Source organism: Schistocerca cancellata, chromosome 2, assembly GCF_023864275.1.
Source record: "Schistocerca cancellata isolate TAMUIC-IGC-003103 chromosome 2, iqSchCanc2.1, whole genome shotgun sequence".
NCBI classification, from domain to species: Eukaryota; Metazoa; Arthropoda; class Insecta; order Orthoptera; family Acrididae; genus Schistocerca; species Schistocerca cancellata.
Window position 1 is genome coordinate 56,723,784 of NC_064627.1, and position 27,585 is coordinate 56,751,368.

A 27,585-nucleotide genomic window follows, 5' to 3' on the forward strand; every position below is an offset into this window, starting at 1 on the left:
GCTTATGCTTCTGAAAAGCCCCGCCCTTTTGTTGGATTTCCTTACGGTGTTTATTAAGTCCTTGGCTAAAGCCATAATATCCCTCATAGACGGCGGAGACTGTCTACAACTGTCAAGTCTAAACTGTGAGCAGTGCAGTGCACATAACGTGCTTTTGCATGTGTATCCAAATCTAACATTTTTATTCCTTTGAACTTACCTCTCATATTCGAGGCGCCATCATAGCACTGTCTTCTTAAGGTACCCATTGACACATCAAGACGAACAAAAACGTATTTTAAAATACTAAACAGAGTTTGTGATTCAGTGTAGGGGATTTCGTATAAACCAATAAAGTCTTCGCTGATGATTAAGGAATCATCGACAGTACGAATACAAAATGACACTTGTTCGTGAATCGAAGAGTCATTTTTTTCGTCAACCATAATAGAAAAATGTTCAATCTTCTTGATTGAAGCCAAAACCTTTCTCTATACAGACTTTCCTAGTAGATCAATGATCTCGTTTTGAATATCGTGGGACGTCCACTTATACACCGAACGCCCTAAGCAATCTTTAAACTCAGGTATGTCATTTCATTCTTTCGGAGTTCCAACAATTGAAAAAAAGTTGAGTTTACATCTTGGTGACCTCTAGTTGCTAGTCCTTGTCGGCACAGAAATTACACGACAGTAAAAATTGTCTCAAGAGATAAACGGCCTTTCTTTATATCACTATCTAATTGTTCATTCAACTGGGAGGCCACACTTAGGTTAGTGATAGAATTTAGTTTCGGAACGCCTTTATGCGTAAACGTATTTTCATGAAGACAGAATTTTTCCAAATGCTTTTTCCAGATAGAAAACTCTACGGAGGTAAATGCATTTTTTTTTTTTTTTTTTTTTTTTTTGCTTTGATGAAAATTGTAATAGATTTTTAGCATCTGCATCTTTGTAGGTTTTGCAAAAAACTTTTTCGGTACATGCTTCATATTCTAGCGATGTATATTTGATCAACCAAGACTTCTGAAATGATCTTCTCTTACCGGATTGTCCAGGTTCGACTGTGAACGGTTCTCGTCTGAAGACGACGATGCAATTGATGACAGCCGGCCGGGGTGGCCGCGCGGTTCTAGGCGCTACAGTCTGGAACCGCGCGACCGCTACGGTCGCAGGTTCGAATCCTGCCTCGGGCACGGGTGTGTGTGATGTCCTTAGGTTAGTTAGGTTTAAGTAGTTCTAAGTTCTAGGGGACTGATGACCTCAGAAGTTAAGTCCCATAGTGCTCAGAGCCATTTGAACCAATTGATGACACAATAATTGTTGGAGATTGACTTACAGTATGATCAACTTCCAAGCGAGCCTTTCTGGTAACAAATTTATCCATTGCAAACTTAATTCATAATACAGCAAGAGACTAAAGTAAAGGAATAAAATATAGTCATATACAATAGTCCATTAGATGCTACATTCGGAACACTAAATACGCCTGCAGCATGCACTGAACGAAATTATCCACACTGAATGACTGCGACAGCAGGGTGGGCTTCATATAGCCGTGGCGTCGTTATGTCTCGAAGCGTCAAGACGACGCGAGGCAGAGGGTTCTAGGCGCTTCTGCTCCAGTCCTTTTGATGTCGCCGCGGCCGCAGCGCTGGCCCGCCGGCGCCAGACTTTACCCGAAGGTACGCGCACCGGGACAAATTCTAAGTGTGCCCGCAGCACCGTTACACTACCATGATTCACACCATTCGTTTTCAGTTAACCTGCTTACTACCCTAATAATTATTTGTTTTGACTCATTACTGAATGTATTTGAAAAGGTAACTATCGTCAAACAAGGCAAATAAAAAATTTCAACATAATTTTGTGATTTTATAAAGCATAATACAGGGTGATTCAAAAAGAATACCACAACTTTAGGAATTTAAAACTCTGCAACGACAAAAGGCAGAGCTAAGTACTATCTGTCGGCGAATTAAGGGAGCTATAAAGTTTCATTTAGTTGTACATTTGTTCGCTTGAGGCGCTGTTGACTAGGCGTCAGCGTTAGTTGATGCTAAGATGGCGACCGCTCAACAGAAACCTTTTTGTGTTATTGAGTACGGCAGAAGTGAATCGACGACAGTTGTTCAGCGTGCATTTCGAACGAAGTATGGTGTTAAACCTCCTGATAGGTGGTGTATTAAACGTTGGTATAAACAGTTTACAGAGAAATGTGCAAAGGGAAAAGTTCTGGACGGCCGAGAATGAGTGATGAAAATGTAGCACGCATCCAGCAAGCATTTGTTCGCAGCCCAGGAAAATCGACTCGCAGAGCTAGCAGAGAGCTGCAAATTCCACAATCAACTGTATGGAGAGTCCTACGAAAAAGGTTAGTTACGAAACCTGAACGTCAACTACCCGAGGCGATGGATCGGCCGCCAGGCAGCCCGTGAAAGAGCACTTCATCACTGGCCTCCAAGAAGCCCTGATCTCACCCCCTGCGATTTTTTCTTATGGGGGTATGTTAAGGATATGGTGTTTCGGCCACCTCTTCCAGCCACCATTGATGATTTGAAACGAGAAATAACAGCAGCTATCCAAACTGTTACGCCTGATATGCTACAGAGAGTGTGGAACGAGTTGGAGTATCGGGTTGATATTGCTCGAGTGTCTGGAGGGGGCCATATTGAACATCTCTGAACTTGTTTTTGAGTGAAAAAAAACCTTTTTAAATACTCTTTGTAATGATGTATAACAGAAGGTTATATTATGTTTCTTTCATTAAATACACATTTTTAAAGTTGTGGTATTCTTTTTGAATCACCCTGTATAATTAATAATTTTCTTAAATTATTGGGTGGGGGGGGGGCTCTGTCCCCCCCACCGCCAAACGAATTTTTGAGGGGGCTGAGGCCCCATGGAGTTGGCGCCTGTGAGCATTCAGGACTGCGGAAAGTATATATCGCACCAGACAACGGTGTTTTTAACGGTAATTGGGAAGTATGGTTATCGCCAATGTAGTTTCTGAAGGGGTTTGGGAAGTATGTTTACCGCAAAATTAATCTGTCATTTGTGGTCGTTACTTACCACCAACTTAGGGTATCAGAAAACTTTTGGAATACGTTTTACCACCTCTTTCTATGCCTGACATCTTGTGGTAGCACACTTATTTATTTAGCGTATGGCTAATACGGACATATCATGAAATTAAATTACATATACATACGCACATATTGACATACAAGAAACTTTGTCTTTACAACTGAATAGCCAGTCCTTCAATCCATCGCACTGCATCTGGAGTTGCTAGCAGGAAGTCCTCTTTGGCGCCGTGATAGGCTCGAATTCTGCTTTCACTGACAACGTGGTGAACAGTCTGGTATGCAGCCCCGCAGTCACAGGCTGGATCAGCTTCTTCCACTTAAAGAGAACATCCCTGCATCGGCCATGGTCGGTACGGATTCTGTTGAGAGTAGTCCAGGTCTTGCGAGGTAGGTCGAATCCACTTGGAAGTTTAGCAACTGAGAAGATGTTACGCAGGTGCACATCTGTCACTGCTTCCGACCGACCTTTCCATTCTTCAAGAGGTTGAAATCCTAAGCAACCATGTCAGCAGCATCGCCCAGAGTTGGATGGCGTGATTTCAGTCTCTTACGATTTGAAAATGACAGGTCGCTATGCACAGGTAGGTTAGAATTCCTGGAGATTCTCTCATAAGGGAAGTACATCTGCGTAGATCAGGAGGTATTATACCGGTTAACAGTGGAAGCCAATAAACTGGAGTGGATCTCATTGCGCCAGATACTATGCGCATTGTCGTATTCAGCTGGGTATCAGCCTTGTATGATGACTGTTCGCCCAAACAGCTGCACAATACTCAGCACTTGAGTGCACCAAGCCCAGAGCTGAAGATCGCAGGGTGGTTGCTGAAGATCCCCAGGTAGTCCCGCATAGCTTATGGAGGATGTTGTTTCGAGTCCTCAGCTTTTGAGCTAAGTTAAGAAGGTGTTGTTTGAAGCATAGTGTACGATCCTGGATGACACCAAGATATTTTGGGTTCCAATTACGACGAAGAATTCTGCCTGTGAAACTTACTTCCAGTTTTACTTTCGCCAATCTATTATTTAGATGGAAGCAACACACTTCTGTTTTACTCACACTGGGTGGGTGTCTCCAGATTTTGAAGTAATTATCTAATGCAGACTGGTCGTTGGTTAGAATCCCTTCTGTTGCTCACGTCCGTAGGTTTAACCTTAAAATACCTACACGCGCCTCCTTGGTGGTCCTAATTGAGCAACAGTGATTACAGGGAGCCAGACTATCAATACGATCTCCTGGCAATGACATATCAACTAAATAACAGAAACAGTTCTCTTCAGAGCCCATTAACAAGGTAGTACACTGCACCAAGGGTATGAAAACTGCTATAACAATCAGTTTCTGTTTGTCGTGGGATCACTACTGTTGTCGGAACACATTGCTTTGCATCTGCAGTCTACATTATTGTGACCTGTATCAGCTCATACCTTTATTGCGTCATAAAGTTTCAAGGATTGTTTTCACACTGTGTTAAGTAAGCATTAATATCGGTAACACATATTTAAAAAAAACAAAGTAAAAGAAAGCATAAAATAAAAAAGAAAAGTGTTCATTATTTTTTACGAGTAATGACAACACAGTAACAGCACATAAAAGGGAAGTGGAAAATCCATTTACCACCAACTTTAATACCTCACAAAGGTGCCATGGTGATGTATGTACCACCATTGCTTTCGGTCCTAAATCAGGAAAATAAAATTATCAAAAAATAAATATAGTCAGTTGATCACATTTCTAGTAGGATAGCAAAAAATTATCTTCGATGAGCTGCGACAAAAAATGCGCCCGCGAAAGGGTTAATCATCTCAGTAGTCTGAGAGAATCAGAAGTGTCGCACGTTGTAGGCAAGTTGATTGTTGTTTCTTCGCATGAGATCCTTTGTCCGGTATAACTCAGCGCTTGCTCGGCTCGTGTTCGTTCGTAGTCTCGTCGCGGGAGATTTCTGAAGTTTGCGGTGTGTAGTTCGGGTCGTGTGACAACAACCAGCAAATTTGTGATTAGTTTTCAGTCTTTCGCTGGCAGAAACATCTAGTACACACTTCAAGAGCGGGGTAATGTGAGAACATGTAGGAAGGCAGACTCTTGGTTACAACACAACGGGCATTACTGAGAGAATTCAGCGTGCGCGATGTTACAACAAAGGCAATAATTTAATCTATTGTAAGGAAGTTGGAGAAACTGGTGTACTAATGGCTCTGAGCACTATGGGACTCAACTGCTGTGGTCATAAGTCCCCTAGAACTTAGAACTACTTAAACCTAACTAACCTAAGGACATCACACACATCCATACCCGAGGCAGGATTCGAACCTGCGACCGTAGCGGTCGTGCGGTTCCAGACTGTAGCGCCTTTAACCGCTCGGCCACTCCGGCCGGCTGGTGTACTAAACAAAATGGTTAACACAGACCACCACTGAGTGCAGAGGTTAATGATCAGACTAATGGTCGAAGACGCTTGGAGAACTCTCCAAGGATATCGTCGCGTCGACCGAGCCAGGTGACAGACATTTCATATGAGACGACAGCCATTGCAAGACAGATCATGAGAAAAGAATGCGTTATTGCCGATGGTTTCAGGTATTTCCTATTCAACGTCCAGACACTGTCTCCATAACTTGGTTTAGAGATGAGGGATCCTTCCATCTATCAGGTTACACCAACACACAAAACATCAGGTGCTCGGCTAGTATAAACCCCCCATACTTCAAGAAGAATATAGTAATTCCAACCTCAAGGAAAGCAGGGGTTGACAGATGTGAAAATAACCGAATTATCAGTTTAATAAGTCACGACTGCAAAATACTAACACGAATTCTTTACAGACGAATGGAGAAACTGGTAGAAGTGAACCTCGGGGAAGATCAGTTTAGATTCCGTAGAAATGTTGGTACACATGAGGCAATACTGACCCTCCGGGGCCGGCCGGTGTGGCCGTGCGGTTACAGGCGCTTCAGTCTGGAACCGCGTGACCGCTACGGTCGCAGGTTCGAATCCTGCCTCGGGCATGGATGTGTGTGATGTCCTTAGGTTAGTTAGGTTTAATTAGTTCTACGTTCTAGGCGACTGATGACCTCAGACGTTGAGTCGCATAGTGCTCAGAGCCATTTGAGCAATTTTTTGACCCTACGACGTACCTTAGAAGAAAGATTAAGGAAAGACAAACCTACATTTCTAGCATTTGTAGACTTAGAGAAAGCTTTTAACAATGTTGACTGGAACACTCTCTTTCAAATTCTGAAGGTGGCAGGGGTAAAGCACAGGGAGCGAAAGGATATTTACAATTTGTACAGAAACCAGATGACAGTTATGAGTTGGGGGGTATGAAAATGAAGCAGTGGTTGGGAAAGGAGTGAGACAGGGTTGTAGCCTATCCTCGATGTCATTCAATCTATATATCGAGCGAGCAGTAAAGGAAACAAAAGAAAAATTCGGGGTAAGTATTAAAATCCACAGAGAAGAAATAAACAACTTTGAGGTTCGCCGATGACATTGTAATTCTGTCAGAGGCAGCAGAGGACCTCGAAGAGCAGTTGAACGGAATGGACAGTGTCTTGAAAGGAGGATATAAGATGAACATCAACAAAAGCAAAACGAGTGGAATGTAGTCGAATTAAATCGGGTGATGCTGCGAGAATTAGATTAGGAAATGAGACACTTAAAGTAATAAATGAGTTTTGCTATTTGGGGAGCAAAATAAGTGATGATGGTCGAAGTAGAGAGGATATAAAATGTAGAATGGCAATGGCAAGGAAAGCGTTTCTGAAGAAGAAAAAATTGTTAACATCATGTATAGATTTAAATGTCAGGAAGTCGTTTCTGAAAGTATTTGTATGGAGTGTAGTCTTGTATGGAAGTGAAACATGGACGATAAATTGTTTAGACAAGAAGAGAATAGAAGCTTTCGAAATGTGGTGCTACAGAGCAATGCGGAAGATTAGATGGGTTAGATCACATAACTAATGAGGAGGTATTGAATAAGATTGTTGAGAAATTTGTGGCACAACTTGACTAGAAGAAGGGATCGGTTGGTAGGATATGTTCTGATGCATCAAGGGATCACCAATTTAGTACTGGAGGACAGTGTGGAGGGTCAAATCGTAGAGGGAGATCAAGAGATGAATACACTAAGCAGATTCAGAAGGATGTAGGTTGCAGTAGGTACTGGGACATGAAGCTTGCACAGGATAGAGTAGCATGGAGAGCTGCATCAAACCAGTCTCTGGACTGAACACCACAATAACAACAACAACACCTTCCACGAAACACCACTGCATTTAGGCCCCATTTTCTTTGATAAGACAGTTTGTACGGGCATCTTCAATGTATTTATGGAGCAACTGGACGACGTCGAACTTACAGAACCTTATTTCCAACAAGATGGAGCAACGTGTCACACAAAAGCAACTTGTAACCAGTTTCTTTGGTGACCCAATAATCTCAAAAAAATTACGGTCCTCCGATCACCTGACTTAACCCCCCCCCCCCTCCCGGATTTTTTCTTTTCCAGGTATTTTAAAAGTTAAGTGAAGAAGAATACATCATTGACAACTGCAGAGCTACGTGATATCATTCACAGAACGTCGCGGAATAAGGTGAAACGAATGTAGTTGGGCATCGATACTGGTGGAGCGTATTTCCGGCATTTGCTGTGAGGACTTTGTATGTAGGTACGTACGTATGTAATCTCCAAATTGTGTGTTCTCATCTCCCAAAATTACAAATTTGTCCCATTATTCGTTCAAATATTATTAAAGTAGTTCAGGTCTATATGGGTAGCAATGTATAATTCTTATTGCACGCTTATTCAGCTTCTTTATGTCCGTGAATTAGGCTCGTTCCGAAGGCCAATTTAGCGACATAGAAGGGTAGTTTTAAAAATAAAGAACATTGAAACACCCGGTAGGTTTCCTTTCATTACTTGAATAAAAACTCCTGGAGAAAACAATGTTCTTTCTTTTTAAAATTTTAAAATTTTTAAAAAGCGAGTATCTGGGTTTTAAGACTTTCTGGGGTTTTAAGGTTTTCTAGAATTTAAGTTGGTCAGATCAATTGGTAGCAGAAGCACACAAACATGGCCCTTTATGAACCCTCAAAGATAAAAATCGCATGGCGTCGGATCGCATAAACATGGAGACCATGCGAAACAAGCTCTGATATCCAGCCCCTTACGACCAGTACAGCAGTAGCGTATAACAACGTTTAACCAATCGCGTAATGAGTTATGCTAGTGAGGCGGCGTACCAGCTTGCTGCCAAATACAGTTCTGTGGTTCAGCTTCTTTCAGTAGAGAAAGGAGCCATAGCTGCAGCGCACCAAAATTTGCTACACTGAAAAGAAAGGTCCACACACTTTCCGCCAGGACATGACACAAAAAACATTCGATTGTGGGGAATCTCGTTGCAACTTTGCTATCTCCAAGCCTGTTACCGCTTCATTGGATAGGTCAGAACTGAGCAAATTGCCTTCGCTAAATCTATATGTGGCTAAGCCTCATTTCTGTTCTCGCCTGTGACGGGTAACTTAATTCTTCCCACACATACACATGATCACACTTGCATACATGTTTGCAAATAAAAAATCACAATAATATTTATACAAATATTTAGATAGATAAGTTATTTCTCTGTCGTGTCTGAATGGTTGCGCAACATTGTAATTAGAGTGAATTTTCTTGTGCAAAATTAAAAACGTTTAAAACTGGTGTGGATTATGGATCGGTGTGTAAAAGTGAAGATCGTAAGGAGGCAGTAACATGGAGAGTCTATCGCGACCTCGGTACTGCATTCAGTTCGCGTACCGACAGTTCAGTCTCAATTAATATACACTAAGTTATCAGAAGTATCCGGACACCCCCAAAAAAAACATAGGTTTTTATATTTGGTACATTGTGCTGCCATCTACTGGCTGGTACTCCATATCAGCGAGCTCAGTAGCCATTAGACATCGTGAGAGAGCAGAACCGGGCGTTCCGCGGAACTCACGGACTTCGAACGTGGTCAGGTGAATGTGTTTCACTTGTGTCACAATCTGCACGCGAGATTTACACACTCCTAAACTTCCCTAGGTCCACTGTTTTCGATGTGGAAGTGGAAACGTGAAGGGACACACGTACAGCATAAAAGCGTACAGGCCGACCTCGTCTGCTGACTGACAGACCGTCGACAGTTGAAGAGAGTTGTAATGTGTAATAGCAGACGTCTATCCACACCACCAGATAGAAATTCCAAACTGCATCAGCATCCAGTGCAAGTACTATGACATTTAGGCGGGAAGTGAGAAAACTTGGATTTCATGGTCGAGCGGCTGCTCATAAGCCACACATCACGTCAGTAAATGCCAAAGAACGGCTCGCTTAGTGTAAGGAGCGTAAACATTGGACGATTGAACAATGGAAAAATGTTGTGTGGAGTGACGAATCACGGTACACAATGTGGCGATCGGATGGCAGGGTGTGGGTATGGCGAATGCCCGGTGAACGTCATCTGCTAGCGTGTATAGTGCCAACAGTAAAATTCGGAGGCGGTGGTGTTATGGTGTGGTCGTGTTTTTCATGGAGGGGCTTGCACCCCTTGTTGATCTGCGTGGCACTATCACAGCACAGGCCTACACTGACGTTTTAAGCACCTTCTTGCTTCCCACTGTTGAAGAGTAATTCGGTGATGGCGATTGCATCTTTCAATTCGAGCGATCAACTGTTCATAATGCACGGCCCGTGGTGGAGTGCCAATAGCATCGCTGTAATGAACTGGCCGGTACGGAGTCTTGACCTGAATCCTATAGAACACCTTTGGGATGTTCTGGAAAGCCGACTTCGTGCCAGACCTCTCCGACCGACATCGATACCTCTCCTCACTGCAGCACTCCGTGAAGAATGGGCTACCATTCCCGAAGAAAACTAGAGTAGAGGCTGTCATTAAGGCTAAGGGTGAGCCAACACCATATTGAATTCCAGCGTTACCGATGGACTGCACCACGAACATGCAAGTGATTTTCAGCCATGTGTCCGGATACTTTTGATCACATAGTGGAGGTTTTGACGTGCATGTCCTCGCTATATACATTACGGAGCATAGCACTCTCGCAAGATCGTCGAGCTCTTGCAGTACGGAAGCATACATTCGTCCCACTCGTGCAGTGCGAAAAAATCGTAACAAATCCTAAACAACACAGTTTCAATCCTCTACTGTAATTGAATGCTAACGTTACATATTCGACTGCGAGTGAGGATTAGTGTTTGAAAGTAAAATATCTTTCTCCTTATTATTATTATTATTTTGAAATAGGCGATTTTAATCTCAATGCCTTTTAGTGCTGTCTATCCTTAATTCATGTCCATTGTCCAATACTTAATTTCGAATTAAACATTCACTGACTCGTGGAAAATAATTCTTACTCTCCTCCCAGACTGCCAGATTTTTTCGATATCGTAGAAAGATGCAAAGGTGGCGATGACCAATTTTAGAAAGTAAAAACTAATTGAAAAAAAATGCTAATAACTCTAATATTTGTTTCACACCCACGTCTCATTGATAAAACCTCTTAAAACTCTTTAGAAAAGACATCAGAGTGCTTTATGCTGGGCTGAAATACGAACACAGTTTTTAAACACAATATGGACACCAGCGTAAAGATATATTTGCGTGGCGCGGGGTTAACACTTTTGAATAATGCTTGTTTTGGTCCTCACAGTAAGTAATTTAAAAATAATGAATCTGTTAACAGTGAACTTCCTAAAACGCGGAGATCAGCATTCATGGTCCATACCATCACTGCAGTTCACAGTCTCAGTCTGTCTCTTAGATGAAATAACGCTGTTATCTCATCGGCACACGATCTCTACTGTTAAATCAGATATTTCCATTTTTGTGATGAAAATTGTTTGTCACTCTCTTCTTTCGAATGTCTTGTCAATCTTGACCTCCTGTTGTCTTTTGCACTGATCCTTATACTAATTCATGTTGTCTTTTGCACTGATCCTTATACTAATTCATTAGTCTTGCTCTTGTCTCTTGATTCTTCTCTCTTGCAATCTTTTCACTTGGTGATTCTAAATCACTCAGCCACTTCTTGAAATAATCTGCTGGCAACGTCTTCGTTCCGGTCACCTCTGCACTCTCAAAATTCCCTTTTGCACGTTACACGTTCCGATTATTACCACAAAGAAAACCACCCTTTTTCCGCTGCAAAACATCGCTCTTTTCCACTAATAAACCGACAAATCCCATCCGTCCGTCTTTACAATTGAACGTCCCAGTTTTAACCTCAACTGTTCGTCTTCATCTGTCGTATATGTCTACCTATGAGACCGCAGCACATACACTGGTGTCCAAAATTAAAGTAACAAATCGTTTTTCCCCCTTCCTTGTTTAATTCACGATATAATCATAAGAACTGTCAACTAGATGTCCGTATGATCTTGTTCTGCGCGGAAAATGGCATTCCGGTCAACGGACAACCATGCCAACGATGACGTCAGGGCACCCACGAAACGAGGTCGTTTGCCGTGTAGTCCCACATCCACAATCGCTGTGTACACACTCACAGACGGAGCAGTACGGCACGGAGAGAATCCTACCAGATTCTCTGCGCTGGAGGACCGTAGAAAGAACGGAAGCAGGGCTGTCGCAAGCTGATATGGACCGATGGCTTAGTGTGAATCGTTCCGTTGTTTCTCGGATGTGGCGAGAGTTTATAGCGACCGAAACTGTATCCCGAAGACCAGGGCGGAGCCGACCAAGTGTAACTTCAGAGGAGAGAACCGTCCTTTGGCTGTAAAGGCACGACAGTACCGCCTTATTACTGCGTGGCAACTGGCTTGTGAGCTGGCAGCATCTACTGGAAGTGTTGTATGGAGGCGAACGGTGTGCAGAACGCTTCAGCAGAGTGGCTTTTAGCCGGCCGGTGTGGCCGAGCGGTTCAGGTTCGAATCCTGCCTCGCACATGGATGTTTGTGATGTCCTTAGGTTAGTTTGGTATAAGTAGTTCTAAGTTCTAGGGGACTGATGGCCACAGATGTTAAGACCCATAGTGGTCAGAGCCACTTTTAGTGGCTTTTATGTCCGAGACTTGCTGTATGTCTACCTCTGACGCGTCTTCACAGAAGTGAACGTCTAGAGTGGAGTCATCAACATGCTGCCTGCGCGGTCGAACAGTGGTCCAATGTTGTTTTCACAGATGGGTCCCCATTTAGTCTGTAGAGCGATTGTCGATGCATTCGCATCTGGAGGGAACGTGAAAAACGATTTCGGCTGGTTCAAATGGCTCTGAGCACTATAGGACTCAACATCTTAGGTCATAAGTCCCCTAGAACTTAGAACTACTTAAACCTAACTAACCTAAGGACATCACACACACCCATGCCCGAGGCAGGATTCGAACCTGCGACCGTAGCAGTCCCGCGATTCCGGACTGCAGCGCCAGAACCGCTAGACCACCGCGGCCGGCAACGATTTCGGGACGTAAACATTGGAAAGAGACCGATATCGAGGAGGATCCCAAATCGTGTGGGAAGGAACTATGTTTACCAATCGAACACCTATTCATGACATGTACGGGTGAGTCGGCAAGCTTAACTGCTGTCAGATATCGTGTCGAGATCTTGGGACCTCATTTGCCGTTGTTGCGTGACGCTGTGGGCCCAGACTTCGTACTGATGGACAATAATGCTCGACCTTATGGAGCAAGGGTGGTTGACGTTTCCTTGGAAACGGAAGATATTCAACGCATGGCTTGGCCTGCTCGCTATCCCTATTTGAATCCCATAGAGCATGTCTGGGATGCACTAGGGAGATGGCTTGCATCACGTCAGCATCCACCAATCACTCTCCAAAAGGATGGACGTTATTGCTTCGACGTGAGACTGATGACATCATTCACTGCATGCCCCATCGTTCTCAGGCCTGTACTGCTTCCAGAAGGGGTCACATCCCATATTGAGCACATTAACCAGTTGTCGGATGTGTGCGTAAGTTGGAAAAAATGAAGAACGTTTTTGTCTATGCATGTTGCAGTTGTTTACGTTCTGAATTCTTTGCACTGTTTCTACTTTACTATCACCTGTTTATATTGTTTTGTGGTAAAATAAAAGCAACATTGCAAAATTTTCGTTTGTTGCTTTAATTTTGGACGTCAGTGTATTACATTTTCTTCAATTTGTACCAATATATACATAACTATGTATATAAAAAGAATTCAGTAAGATATAAGTTACTTTAGGTCAACAATAGAATGGGAAGTTAGTGAAGAAGGCGTGAAGATCGCAATCAAAGGACTCAGAAACAACAAAGCCCCAGGGGAGGACAGAATAACATCAGAATTAATCAAGGAGGGAGGTGAGACCTTACACTTAGAGATATATAAACTGATCCAGTTGATATGGGAGAAGGAGACACTGCCAGAAGAATGGAAAGTGGCTATAATACGCCCAATATACTTGAAGGGAAGCAAAATGGAATGCGTTAATCAAGCACAGATTGAAAGAAATGTACCAGAAAATGATTATGCAAAGAACTTAGGGCTCAAATTGAATCGAGACTAAACAGAGTTCATGCAATTAGGAAGAAGACAAGAGCAGGGAGAATTTCTTGAGATAGATGGCAAGAGGTTCAAGAGGGTACACCAGTTCAAATACTTGGTTTACCACGGACAACAACATAAAAATGGACATCAAGGAAAGAATAGCAGTGGGAATGAAATGCATGCATTCCCTCAGAGAGACGCTCAGCTCTAAATCGATCTCAGTGAACACTAAGATGAAAATCTACAACACAGTGATATGTCCATCAGTAATGTACGGTTCAGAAACATGGAGCATGACTAAGCGAGAAAGGGAAAAACTATTAATATTTGAAAGAAGAGTAATGAGGAAGATGCGGGGACCAGTTTTAGATAACGGAGATTAGAGGAGGAGGAAAACCGAGGAAATCTACCTTCTGATGCGACAACCAACTATCCTACAGAAGGTAAAGAGCAAAAGAATACAATGGGTGGGCCATGTAGCTCGCATGCCAGATGGAAGACAGGCGAAGACGGCACTAGCGGAGAAACCAAACACCAAACGCCCCCCATTGGACGACCAAGGCAGCGCTGGATGGACGACCTGGCGAAGGACCTAGCAGCCCTGGGAACTGAAGACACCTGGAGGAACCGGGCACAAAACGGGAAGGAATGGAGACAGTTTGTGGAAGCAGCGCGTGGTCTGTAGGGCCTGTGATCGCTGAATATCTATCCATCTACGAGGTGCATTCAAGTTCTAAGGCCTCCGATTTTTTTTCTCCGGACTGGAAAGAGATAGAAACATGCGCATTGTTTTAAAATGAGGCCGCGTTCATTGTCACTACGTCCCAGAGATGGCAGCAACGTACGGCAGATGGAATTTTACCGCCAGCGGCGAGAATGAGAACTGTTTTAAATACTTAAAATGGCGACGTTGTCCTTACTTGAACAGCGTGCAATCATTCGTTTTCTGAATTTGCGTGGTGTGAAACCAATTGAAATTCATCGACAGTTGAAGGAGACATGTGGTGATGGAGTTATGGATGTGTCGAAAGTGCGTTCGTGGGTGCGACAGTTTAATGAAGGCAGAACATCGTGTGACAACAAACCGAAACAACCTCGGGCTCGCACAAACCGGTCTGACGACATGATCGAGAAAGTGGAGAGAATTGTTTTGGGGAATTGCCGAATGACTGTTGAACAGATCGCATCCAGAGTTGGCATTTCTGTGGGTTCTGTGCACACAATCCTGCATGACGACCTGAAAATGCGAAAAGTGTCATCCAGGTGGGTGCCACAAATGCTGACGGACGACCACATGGCTGCCTGTGTGGCATGTTGACAAGCAATGTTGACGCGCAACGACAGCATGAATGGGACTTTCTTTTCGTCGGTTGTGACAATGGATGAGACGTGGATGCCATTTTTCAATCCAGAAACAAAGCGCCAGTCAGCTCAATGGAAGCACACAGATTCAACGCCACCAAAAAAATTTCGGGTAACCGCCAGTGCTGAAATAATGATGGTGTTCATGTTGTGGGACAGCGAGGGCGTAATCCTTACCCATTGCGTTCCAAAGGGCACTACGGTAACAGGTGCATCCTACGAAAATGTCTTGAAGAACAAATTCCTTCCTGCACTGCAACAAAAACGTCTGGAAAGGGCTGCGCGTGTGCTGTTTCACCAAGACAACGCACCCGCACATCGAGCTAACGTTACGCAACAGTTTCTTCGTGATAACAACTTTGAAGTGATTCCTCATGGTCCCTACTCACCTGACCTGGCTCCTAGTGACTTTTGGCTTTTTCCAACAATGAAAGACACACTCCGTGGCCGCACATTCACCAGCCGTGCTGCTATTGCCTCAGAGATTTTCCAGTGGTCAAAACAGACTCCTAAAGAAGCCTTCGCCGCTGCCATGGAATCATGGCGTCAGCGTTGTGAAAAATGAGTACGTCTGCAGGGCGATTACGTCGAGAAGTAACGCCAGTTTCATCGATTTCGGGTGAGTAGTTAATTAGAAAAAAAATAGGCCTTAGAACTTGAATGCACCTCGTATCAACATTAGACAGGATGGTCAGCCGGCCGCGGTGGCCATGCGGTTCTAGGCGCTGTACTCCGGAACCGCGCGACTGCTACGGTCGCAGTTTCGAATCCTGCCTCGGGCATGGATGTGTGTGATGTCCTTAGGTTAGTTAGGTTTAAGCAGTTCTAAGTTCTAGGGGACTGATGACCTCACATGTTAAGTCCCATAGTGCTCAGAGCCATTTGAACCATTTTTGAACCAGGATGGTCAGTAGCAGTGTGAAAACATTTTAAGGGTGTTGCAGGTAGGCTGTGCTGAGAAACAACCCTTAAGCAAAACCATTGTAAGTTCCGCCGTTTCCGATTTAATTTCAACTGAAATTAGGCAATCTGATCCCAGTATGAGATTTTCACTCTGCAGCGGAGTGTGCGCTGATATGAAACTCCCTGGCAGATTAAAACTGTGTGCCGGACCGAGACTCGAACTTGGGACCTTCATTCTAGAAACATCCCCCAGGCTGTGGCTAAGCCATGTCTTCGCAATATCCTTTCTTTCAGGAGTGCTAGTTCTGCAAGGTTCGCAGGAGAGCTTCTGTAAAGTTTGGAAGGTAGGAGACGAGATACTGGCAGAAGTAAAGCTGTGAGTACCGGGCGTGAGTCGTGCTTCGGTAACTCAGTTGGTGGAGCACTTGCCCGCGAAAGGCAAAGGTCCCGAGTTCGAGTCTCGGTCGGGCACACAGTTTTAATCTGCCAGGAAGTTTCATATTAGGCAATCTGATGGTCGCGCGCGCAAATTCCAACGGCCCCTCAGAGGCGACGTCGCCAAATGTTTGGTTTACCAAAACCGAACAAGAGAGCGATGCAAACGGTAGTAGGAATCGTACCCGAGCCACAGGCTGAGCGTGCGTTATGTTATTTAGGTAGTGGAGTAAATATCCGCCACAGAATCAAAAGTTATTAAAGGTAGCAAAAGTTGGGCGCCTCACGCTGTGCGGGGGATGAAGCGAATGACTAACCGCTCGCTGCTCGCCTCGTGAGCGGACACCGATACCGAGGCGGGGTACCGTCACCGGACACCCAGATCCCCTTGACTGATGCCTGTTGTTGACATCGACGTCGGCGTTACGCCGGGACGTTAGCATCAGAGGCCAGCTGCAGAGTGACGGGGGCAGGGAGCGTGACAGAGCGCAGTGCCGTGACTCAACGGGGGCTGTCGTCCCGGATGAGGCAATATTGAACTTGATCAGATGCTGCGGCCGCCGTTCCTTCCCACGCGCTGTGGTGACGCATTAAATACACTACTGCCCATTAAAATTGCTAAACCATGAAGAAATGCAGATGATAAACGGGTATTCATTGGACAAATATATTATACTAGAACTCACATGTGATTACATTTTCACGCAATTTGGGTGCATAGATCCTGAGAAATCAGTACCCAGAACAACCACCCCTGGCCGTAATAACGGCCTTGATACGCCTGGGCATTGAGTCAAACAGAGCTTGGATGGCGTGCACAGGTACAGCTGCCCATGCAGCCTCAACACGATACCACAGTTCCTCAAGAGTAGTGACTGGCGTATTGTGACGAGCCAGTTGCTCGGCCACCATTGACCAGACGTTTTCAATTGGTGAGAGATCTGGAGAGATCTGGCCAGCGCAGCAGTCGAACATTTTCTGTGTCCAGAAAGGCCCGTACAGGACCTGCAACACGCGGTCGTGTATTATCCTGCTGAAATGTAGGATTTCGCAAGGATCGAATGAAGGGTAGAGCCATGGACTGAAACACATCTGAAATGTAACGTCCACTGTTCAAAGTGCCGCCAATGCGAACAAGAGGTGACCGAGACGTGTAACCAATGGCACCCCATACCATCACACCGGGTGATACGCCAGTATGGCGATGACGAATACACGCTCCTAATTTGCGTTCACCGCGATGACGCCAAACACGGATGCGACCATCATGATGCTGTAAACAGAACCTGGATTCATCCGAAAAAAATGACGTTTTGCCATTCGTGCACCCAGGTTCGTCGTTGAGTAAACCATCGCACGCGCTCCTGTCTGTGACGCAGCATCAAGGGTAACCGCAGCCACGGTCTCCGAGCTGATAGTCCATGCTGCTGCAAACGTCGCCGAACTGTTCGTGCAGATGGTTGTTGTCTTGCAAACGTCCCCATCTATTGACTCAGGGATCGAGACGTGGCTGCACGATCCGCTAGAGCCATGCGGATAAGATGCCTGTCATCTCGACTGCTAGTGATACGAGGCCGTTGGGATCCAGCACGGCGTTCCGTATTACCCTCCTGAACCCACCGATTCCATATTCTGCTAACAGTCATTGGATCTCGACCAACGCGAGCAGCAATGTCGCGATACGATAAACCGCAATCGTGATAGGCTACAATCCGACCATTATCAAAGTCGGAAACGTAATGGTATGCATTTCTCCTCCTTACACGAGGCATCACAACAACGTTTCACCAGGCAACGCCGGTCAACTGCTGTTTGTGTATGAGAAATCGGTTGGAAACTTTCCTCATGTCAGCACGTTGTAGGTGTCGCCACTGGCGCCAACTTTGTGTGAATCCTCTGAAAAGCTAATCATTTGCAAATCACAGCATCTCCTTTCTATCGGTTAAATTTCGCGTCTGTAGGACGTCATCTTCGTGGTGTAGCAATTTTAATGGCCAGTAGTGTATATGCGGTGTGATGCAGTAATTTCCGCGGTCACGGTGAATCAGTCTTTATTTGATAGTGTTATCATTAGAGTATAGAAAAATCAAAATAACCATCTGTACAGTTAGTTACAAGCAAGGGCGATTATGTTAAGAAGTTGAAAGCAAGGCCGGTTGTTATGTTAAGTGTGCAATGAAAATTACACTGTTAAGCGCAGAGGAGAGAGTGGACAGGTGAAAAGAGTACATCGAAGGCCTCTACCTTGGTGAGGATTACATGATTGAGGAAAAAATGAGAGTCGGTATGGAAGATGGTTGGGGGTTCCACTATTACAACCAGTGATTAATAGAAGTCAAAAAACAATCGAGCCCCTGGGGAAGACAGCATAATTGCTGAATTAATAAAAACTGTTGGTGAGGCTGTAATAAAGGAACTGCACACATTAATATCAGATATATGGGAAACAGAAACTATGCCAGATAATTGGATAATTGGAATAATAGTCCCCATTTATATGAAAGGGGACAGAACAGCATGTGAAAACTATAGAGATGTAACACTCCTAAGTACAGCTTATAAGATCCTCACAAGTATATTAAACGAAAGGATTCGGAAGTGTGCAGAAGGCATACTAGGGGAATATAAGTGTGGCTTTCGACCGGGCAGAGGAACAACTGATCAAATATTTGTGATAAGGCAAATGATGGAAAAGTTCTATGAATATGATATAGATCTGCATTTCTTATTCATCGATTTCAAACAAGCCTTTGACAGCATAAATCGGCAAGAACTATACAGAGTACTGAAAGAAGTTGGTATATGTGCTAAATTAATAAGACTAATCAGAATGACAATGACAGAGATAAGAGCAAAAGTAAAGGTCCTTAGCAGAACAAGTGAAAGCTTTGACTTTAATAAAGGTGTGAAGCAAGGGGATAGTCTCTCCACTGTCCTATTCAACATAGCCCTGCATAGTGCAGTAAATAAAATCAACAAAAGAGGCACCATATTTATGAAAACCAGCCAGATATGTGCATACGCTGATGACATTGCTATAGTAGGAAGAAATACCAATACACTCCTAGAAACATACCGGGCAATGGAAACAGAAGCCTTAAAAATTGGCCTCATAGTAAATGTAAACAAAACAAGATATATGGTAATGTCACAATCTGAGGCCAGAAGAACCCCTAAAAACCTAAACATCAGTGGGAAATGCTTCAATGGAGTGTCCTCTTTTAACTACTTGGGAGCCCTAATAACAAATGATAACAGTATTGGAAATGCTATAAGGGAAAGAATACAAGCAGGAAACAGAGCTTACTTTGCAAATATGCTGCTTTTGAAAAGTAGCCTTGTTACAAGAAAAACTAAATTGCTAATCCATAATTCCCTAGTCCGCCCAGTTATCACATACGGCTCAGAGGTATGGACGTTGACAGAACACGATAAAAATGCTCTAAGAAGCATTGAGCGGAAAATACTACGCAAAATCTATGGGTCAATAAGGGAGGAAGAAGGCTGGAGAATACTCTACAATGCCGAATTACAAGAGTTAATACAAGGCAGGGACATAGTAAAATTTGTTAAATCACAGCGAATACGATGGCTAGGACACTTGGGGAGAATGGCAGAGGATAGAATTCCAAAGAAAATGATGAAAGGTATGATCCATTCAGTTAGGGAGACATAGAAGAAGATGGATCGATGAGGTAATAATGGATATAAGCAATATGGGAGTCCAGGGGTGGAAAAGAGCAGCAAATAACCGAGAAGTGTGGAGGAAGATTGTTGAAGAAGCCAAGGCTCACCAAGGGCTGTAGAGCTACTGAAGAAGAAGAAGAAGATTAATAGAACTTCGGAAGACTTCTGATCAAATATGTTAGAAGGGACATAAAATTACTTCGAAATTTGCGAAATCCTCAGGGTGACTGGTGACCAAGAGGCTGGCGAGGAATTGTCAGATTACATGGCTGAGGAAAAAATGAGAGTCAATAAGGAAGATGAAGGGGGTCCCAGTATTACAACCAGAGATTAATAGGACTTCAGAAGGCTTCCGACCAAACACGGTAGAAGCGATAGATAAAATTACTTCGAAATTTCTGAGATCTTCAGGGTAACTGGTGACCAATTGGCTGCTAAGGACTTGTCTGATTGCATGACTGAGGAAATAACGGGAGTCAGTATGGAACATGGAGGGGGTTCCAGTATTACAACCAGAGATTAACTTCAGAAGACTTCCGATTAAATATGGTAGAATTTCTAAGTCCGGTGACACACCATCTAACATTCGGAAAAATATCATCCACACAATCCAAATGACAGCAAGGTAAAATAATTGCGAGAACTATCGTACAATCCACTTGATAGCTCATATATCCAAGATGCTGGCAAGAATAATACGGAAGATGGAAGAGAAAATTCAGGATATTATATACGACGATCAGTTTCACTTTCAGAGAGGTGAGGACACCAGAGAGAAGTCTCACGTTGCGTCCGATAATGAAAGAAAGGCTTAAGGTAAATCAACACACGTTCATAGGATTTCTCGACCTAGGAAAAGCGTTCGACATGATATATGCTCCAGGAAGTTCGAAATTCTGCGAAAACTGGGATTTTAAGCTGTAGGGCAAGACGGGTAGTATTCAATATGTACAAGAACCAAGAGGGAACAATAAGACTGGAAGACCAAGAACGAAGCTTTCGGATTAAAAACGGCTTCAGTCAGTTATGCAGCTTTCGCGCCTACATCGAAGAACATCGACAGAAATGAAAGAAAGGTTCCAGAGTGGGATTGCAATTCGAGATGAGAGGATATCATTGGTAAGATTCGCTGATGAGATTGCTGCCCTCAGTGAATGAGAAGAAGAATTATAGGATCTGTGGAAAGGAATGAACAGTCTAATGAGAAAGATGAAAGTAATGAGAAGTAGCAGAAACGAGATAAGTGAGAAATTTAACAACAAAAATTGGGGACCGCGAAGCAAAAGAACACGACGAATGAAGGAAGGAGGGTATAAAAAGCAGGCTAGCACATGCAAGGAGGGGAATCGTGGCCAAGATAAGTCTACTGGTTTCAAACATCGGCTTCATCCAGAGGAAGAAATTGCTGAGAATAAATGTTTGGACCACAATATTGTATGTTAACGAATGATGGACTTTAATAAAACCATAACAGAATTGAATCTAAACGTTTGAGATGTGTTGCTAGACAAGAATGTTTAAAATTAGTGGACTGATAAGATAAGGAATGAAGAGGTTTTCTGCAGAATCGACAAAGAAGGAGCATATGGAAAACGCTGACAAGACGAAGTGACAGGACATGTTTTACGACATCAGAAAATAGCTTCCATGGTACTAGAGGGACTTGTAGAAGATAAAAGCTGTATGGGAAGGCAGGGTTTGGAATACATCCAAGAAATATTTGGGGATGTAGGGTGCAAGTGCTCTAGTGATCCAGTCTGAGAACTGATAACTCAAAAAAAATAATCGTTTCTCTGTTGACATCGCAATGAGAAGCGAAACATCTTACAACTAGAGATCGAAAGTCGTCGGCTTTCTGATACGCAGATACTAAATTTATGGATTTGAAACTCAATACCTCGGATTAACTTACGACTCGCAAAGGACACATAGACTTACCTGGAAAGTAAAGATGCAGATCTGATGGAAATGGCAGAAAACAACATGTTTCATTCAAAGCAGCACTACCATTTCCATAATTCGCCAGACCAAAATGTCTTCATTTTTGTGCTCGAAAAGAGAGACGAAAGAAGCCCTGTCCATTTCAAGCTCGTGCTCTTAAAAAAACAACGAACTTCTTTTGTTATTCATTTTTCATTCCGAACTTGTGAGAACAGGGTGAAGTGTTGTACGATTTCGTCGTTTTCAGCCAAATACTGTCTTTCAAATTCTGAATATGGCAGGGGTCAAACACAGGGAGCGAAAGGCTATTTACAATTTGGATAGAAACCAGGTGGCAGTTATAAGGGTCGAGGGGCATGAAAGAGAAACAGTGGTTGGGAAGGGAGTGAGACAGAGTTGTAATCTGTCACCGATATTATTCAGTTTACGAGAGTTGGGACTTTAGTAGTGGCAACTACACTCCTGGAAATTGAAATAAGAACACCGTGAATTCATTGTCCCAGGAAGGGGAAACTTTATTGACACACTGACAGAACCACAGGCACATAGACACAGGCAACAGAGCATGCACAATGTCGGCACTAGTACAGTGTATATCCACCTTTCGCAGCAATTCAGGCTGCTATTCTCCCATGGAGACGATCGTAGAGATGCTGGATGTAGTCCTGCGGAACGGCTTGCCATGCCATTTCCACCTGGCGCCTCAGTTGGACCAGCGTTCGTGCTGGACGTGCAGACCGCGTGAGACGACGCTTCATCCAGTCCCAAACATGCTCAATTGGGGACAGATCCGGAGATCTTGCTGGCCAGGGTAGTTGACTTACACCTTCTAGAGCACGTTGGGTGGCACGGGATACATGCGGACGTGCATTGTCCTGTTGGAACAGCAAGTTCCCTTGCCGGTCTAGGAATGGTAGAACGATGGGTTCGATGACGGTTTGGATGTACCGTGCACTATTCAGTGTCCCCTCGACGATCACCAGTGGTGTACGGCCAGTGTAGGAGATCGCTCCCCACACCATGATGCCGGGTGTTGGCCCTGTGTGCCGCGGTCGTATGCTGTCCTGATTGTGGCGCTCACCTGCACGGCGCCAAACACGCATACGACCATCATTGGCACCAAGGCAGAAGCGACTCTCATCGCTGAAGACGACACGTCTCCATTCGTCCCTCCATTCACGCCAACGCGACACCACTGGAGGCGGGCTGCACGATGTTGGGGCGTGAGCGGAAGACGGCCTAACGGTGTGCGGGACCGTAGCCCAGCTTCATGGAGACGGTTGCGAATGGTCCTCGCCGATACCACAGGAGCAACAGTGTCCCTAATTTGGTGGGAAGTGGCGGTGCGGTCCCCTACGGCACTGCGTAGGATCCTACGGTCTTGGCGTGCATCCGTGCGTCGCTGCGGTCCGGTCCCAGGTCGACGGGCACGTGCACCTTCCGCCGACCACTGGCGACAACATCGATGTACTGTGGAGACCTCACGCCCCACGTGTTGAGCAATTCGGCGGTACGTCCACCCGCCCTCCCGCATGCCCACTATACGCCCTCGCTCAAAGTCCGTCAACTGCACATACGGTTCACGTCCACGCTGTCGCGGCATGCTACCAGTGTTAAAGACTGCGATGGAGCTCCGTATGCCACGGCAAACTGGCTGACACTGACGGCGGCGGTGCACAAATGCTGCGCAGCTATCGCCATTCGACGGCCAACACCGCGGTTCCTGGTGTGTCCGCTGTGCCGTGCGTGTGATCATTGCTTGTACAGCCCTCTCGCAGTGTCCGGAGCAAGTATGGTGGGTCTGACACACCGGTGTCAATGTGTTCTTTTTTCCATTTCCAGGAGTGTATTTACGAGGGGTGTCCAGAAAGTAAGTTCCGATCGTTCGCGAAATGGAAACGACTATGAAAATCCGATAAAGCTTTGCACAGATGTGTTGAGCAGTGTCTCTATTATGACCCTAGATAGCATCACGTCATTCTTCTCATTTCTGAGCTTACAGTGAGCGCGTAAAGATGTCTAGAAAATAGTGTCTCCCGCCAAGTAGGAGGGCCTGGTGAGAAATTTCGCCTGAAGCTATGCAACCAACATTACATAACTGCCTTGCGGTTTCTTTTTCAAGCCAATTCCCAGCCGCATTCTGCAGGGGCAATGAAGATGCTCCTGCATCGTTTTCGATTGTAAATGTTTGATTACCCACAATACAGCCCGTAATTGTCTCTCTCTGAGTTTGATCTCTGCTCACATGAACCGCTGGCTACGAAGACAACATTTTGGCACAGAGAACGAGCTGTAGGCCAGAATTGGAGGAAAAGACTGTCGGCTGTGTTCTATGATGAGGGTATTGGAAAGTTGGTACAACGCTACGATAGATGTCTAAGTCAGAACGACGACTACGTAGAGAAGTAGCTGGAAGGTGTAGCTAACTGTTACAAATAAAACATTTCTGATTTTCACTGTGGCTTCCATTTAGCGATCAATCGGAAGTTACTTTCTGGACAGCCCTCGTATTTACAGCTCGTACAAAATATACACGTGTTTCAAACTTTTACTGACCTTCAAAGTAGCCACCAGCATTGTGTATAACCCGTTGCCAGCGATGTGGAAGTCGTAGGGTACTCTTAGGAGTGCCAGTTGTGTTGACAGTTCGAGCGGGGCAGTCTATTGCCCTACAAATTTGTATCATATCTGAAGCGAATGCCGTGAAGTGTTTCCTGCAGTTTAGAAATCGAGTTGAAATTAGGAGGGCTTACGTCAACGGAGTGCAGTAGGTGGTATAGCACTTAGCAGCCCCATCAGTCAAAAAAATCAGTAACAGCTTGCACTGTACGTGCTTGAGCATTGTCGTGCAAAATGATGATCAGGTCCTGCAGAAACTGTCATCACTTCTGTCTCTATGCTTTTCATTTTTGGAACACAACCTACGACTAGCTCCCACTTCAACCGTCATACTTTGTGTGACCTTGGAGACATGTGGCCGCGCCTTATCGTGGAGCACTATCACTCTCTCCGTGAGCAGCCAAGGCTGTTCGCCCTTGATGGACTTGCGTAAGCTACAAGCTACGGAATGCCTCGCAGTACACGTTAACTGTCAATGGGTTTTCTGTGCTCGAGGAATTCCGAACGTGTCGACCTCGGACGTCGAAAAAGACGGTGAGGGTCACCTCGCCTGCTGTGGGCACAGCTACGAATATTTTAGGGAAAGGCGATGACGCTAGATTCGCGCCCCTAGATGTCATGCTACGTTATTCCAATGCAAATTTAAACCGATTTGGCCGTCACGACGTTTTGTATCTTTCAATTTGAACACTTCTTATAACGAGACCATGGAGCGGTGCTTACTATTCCGTAAACATCGAGCCATACTTACTGTTCCGTAAACCCAAGGATTTGACAGCAGAAGCATATAAAGACGTGGTACTCACTCTGCCGGGTTGACGGTGAGGACGTCTGTGTAGATCTTGAGCAGCTGTCCACCCAACACGTAGCCCAGCGCTGGCCCGATGATGGCCGTCGTGTAGTAGATACCTGCAACACCGCCGTACACACGTTTTACTGACAAAACCGTACATTATTATTATTATCGTATGCATCAATTACAGTAATACACATTTAGCAAAACAAAGAGATACACTCCTGGAAATTGAAATAAGAACACCGTGAATTCATTGTCCCAGGAAGGGGAAACTTTATTGACACATTCCTGGGGTCAGATACATCACATGATCACACTCACAGAACCGCAGGCACATAGACACAGGCAACAGAGCATGCACAATGTCGGCACTAGTACAGTGTATATCCACCTTTCGCAGCAATTCAGGCTGCTATTCTCCCATGGAGACGATCGTAGAGATGCTGGATGTAGTCCTGTGGAACGGCTTGCCATGCCATTTCCACCTGGCGCCTCAGTTGGACCAACGTTCGTGCTGGACGTGCAGACCGCGTGAGACGACGCTTCATCCAGTCCCAAACATGCTCAATGGGGGACAGATCCGGAGATCTTGCTGGCCAGGGCAGTTGACTTACACCTTCTAGAGCACGTTGGGTGGCACGGGATACATGCGGACGTGCATTGTCCTGTTGGGACAGCAAGTTCCCTTGCCGGTCTAGGAATGGTAGAACGATGGGTTCTATGACGGTTTGGATGTACCGTGCACTATTCAGTGTCCCCTCGACGATCACCAGTGGTGTACGGCCAGTGTAGGAGATCGCTCCCCACACCATGATGCCGGGTGTTGGCCCTGTGTGCCTCGGTCGTATGCAGTCCTGATTGTGGCGCTCACCTGCACGGCGCCAAACACGCATACGACCATCATTGTCACCAAGGCAGAAGCGACTCTCATCGCTGAAGACGACACGTCTCCATTCGTCCCTCCATTCACGCCTGTCGCGACACCACTGGAGGCGGGCTGCACGATGTTGGGGCGTGAGCGGAAGACGGCCTAACGGTGTGCGGGACCGTAGCCCAGCTTCATGGAGACGGTTGCGAATGGTCCTCGCCGATACCCCAGGAGCAACAGTGTCCCTAATTTGCTGGGAAGTGGCGGTGCGGTCCCCTACGGCACTGCGTCGGATCCTACGGTCTTGGCGTGCATCCGTGCGTCGCTGCGGTCCGGTCCCAGGTCGACGGGCACGTGCACCTTCCGCCGACCACTGGCGACAACATCGATGTACTGTGGAGACCTCACGCCCCACGTGTTGAGCAATTCGGCGGTACGTCCACCCGGCCTCCCGCATGCCCACTATACGCCCTCGCTCAAAGTCCGTCAACTGCACATACGGTTCACGTCCACGCTGTCGCGGCATGCTACCAGTGTTAAAGACTGCGATGGAGCTCCGTATGCCACGGCAAACTGCCTGACACTGACGGCGGCGGTGCACAAATGCTGCGCAGCTAGCGCCATTCGACGGCCAACACCGCGGTTCCTGGTGTGCCCGCTGTGCCGTGCGTGTGATCATTGCTTGTACAGCCCTCTCGCAGTGTCCGGAGCAAGTATGGTGGGTCTGACACACCGGTGTCAATGTGTTCTTTTTTCCATTTCCAGGAGTGTACATAAAAATCAACATGTGGAATTATACACAGACACAAGTTTTAAAACGGCTCATGTAGTGTAGTCCATTCGGATGTTGATGGACTCGATCCAGCGGAGTGCCTCGTGGGATGCTCGATGGAGCTTCTCAATTCCACCAGGGAAGCGTCTGATTGGGCATTCATTCACAATGTGGCTCATTGTTTGAGTGTCACCACAGTCACACACACTGTCACTTGAAAAGCACCTACCCTCTTCAGTCCGATATCTGTTTAACTGCGCCCACACCTCCCTTGTTTGGTGGAAGCCTGGAACTGGAACTGTTGGATTATTTACAAGTTCGTGGTTTCGGGTTCTTGTAGCTTGCCACTCACGTTTCCACTCTGCGTCCTGGTCGAATCCTGTGGATGGCATTTGGACTCCCATTTCATATTCTGGTCTTCTAGGTTTGAGGCGTTTGCTGGACAGTGATAGCAAATCGTCATGAAGAGGGATCGAGTTGTTTTCAAAAACTTGCTGGCAGAGGTTGTAAAGAGCAGCCTTTCGACGGAGGTCTGGTGAACAGATGTTTGAAAGTAGACCGGACTGTACCACTAATTACTCTCGTAACTGAGTTCAGTTGAACGTCTACTTTCACTACGTGG

General features: G+C 45.3%; 1 protein-coding gene across 3 annotated transcripts in view; it reads right to left on the reverse strand.

Moving 5' to 3' along the window:
- The window catches only part of LOC126161329 (solute carrier organic anion transporter family member 4A1), a 1,079,633-nt gene that overhangs the window by 203,788 nt on the left and 848,260 nt on the right, over positions 1-27,585 (reverse strand). For all 3 annotated transcript variants that reach the window (XM_049917087.1, XM_049917085.1, XM_049917086.1), the window contains one exon: positions 25,334-25,436. In XM_049917087.1, coding sequence (XP_049773044.1) covers positions 25,334-25,436 — 103 coding nt within the window. The remainder of the gene's footprint in view (positions 1-25,333; positions 25,437-27,585) is intronic.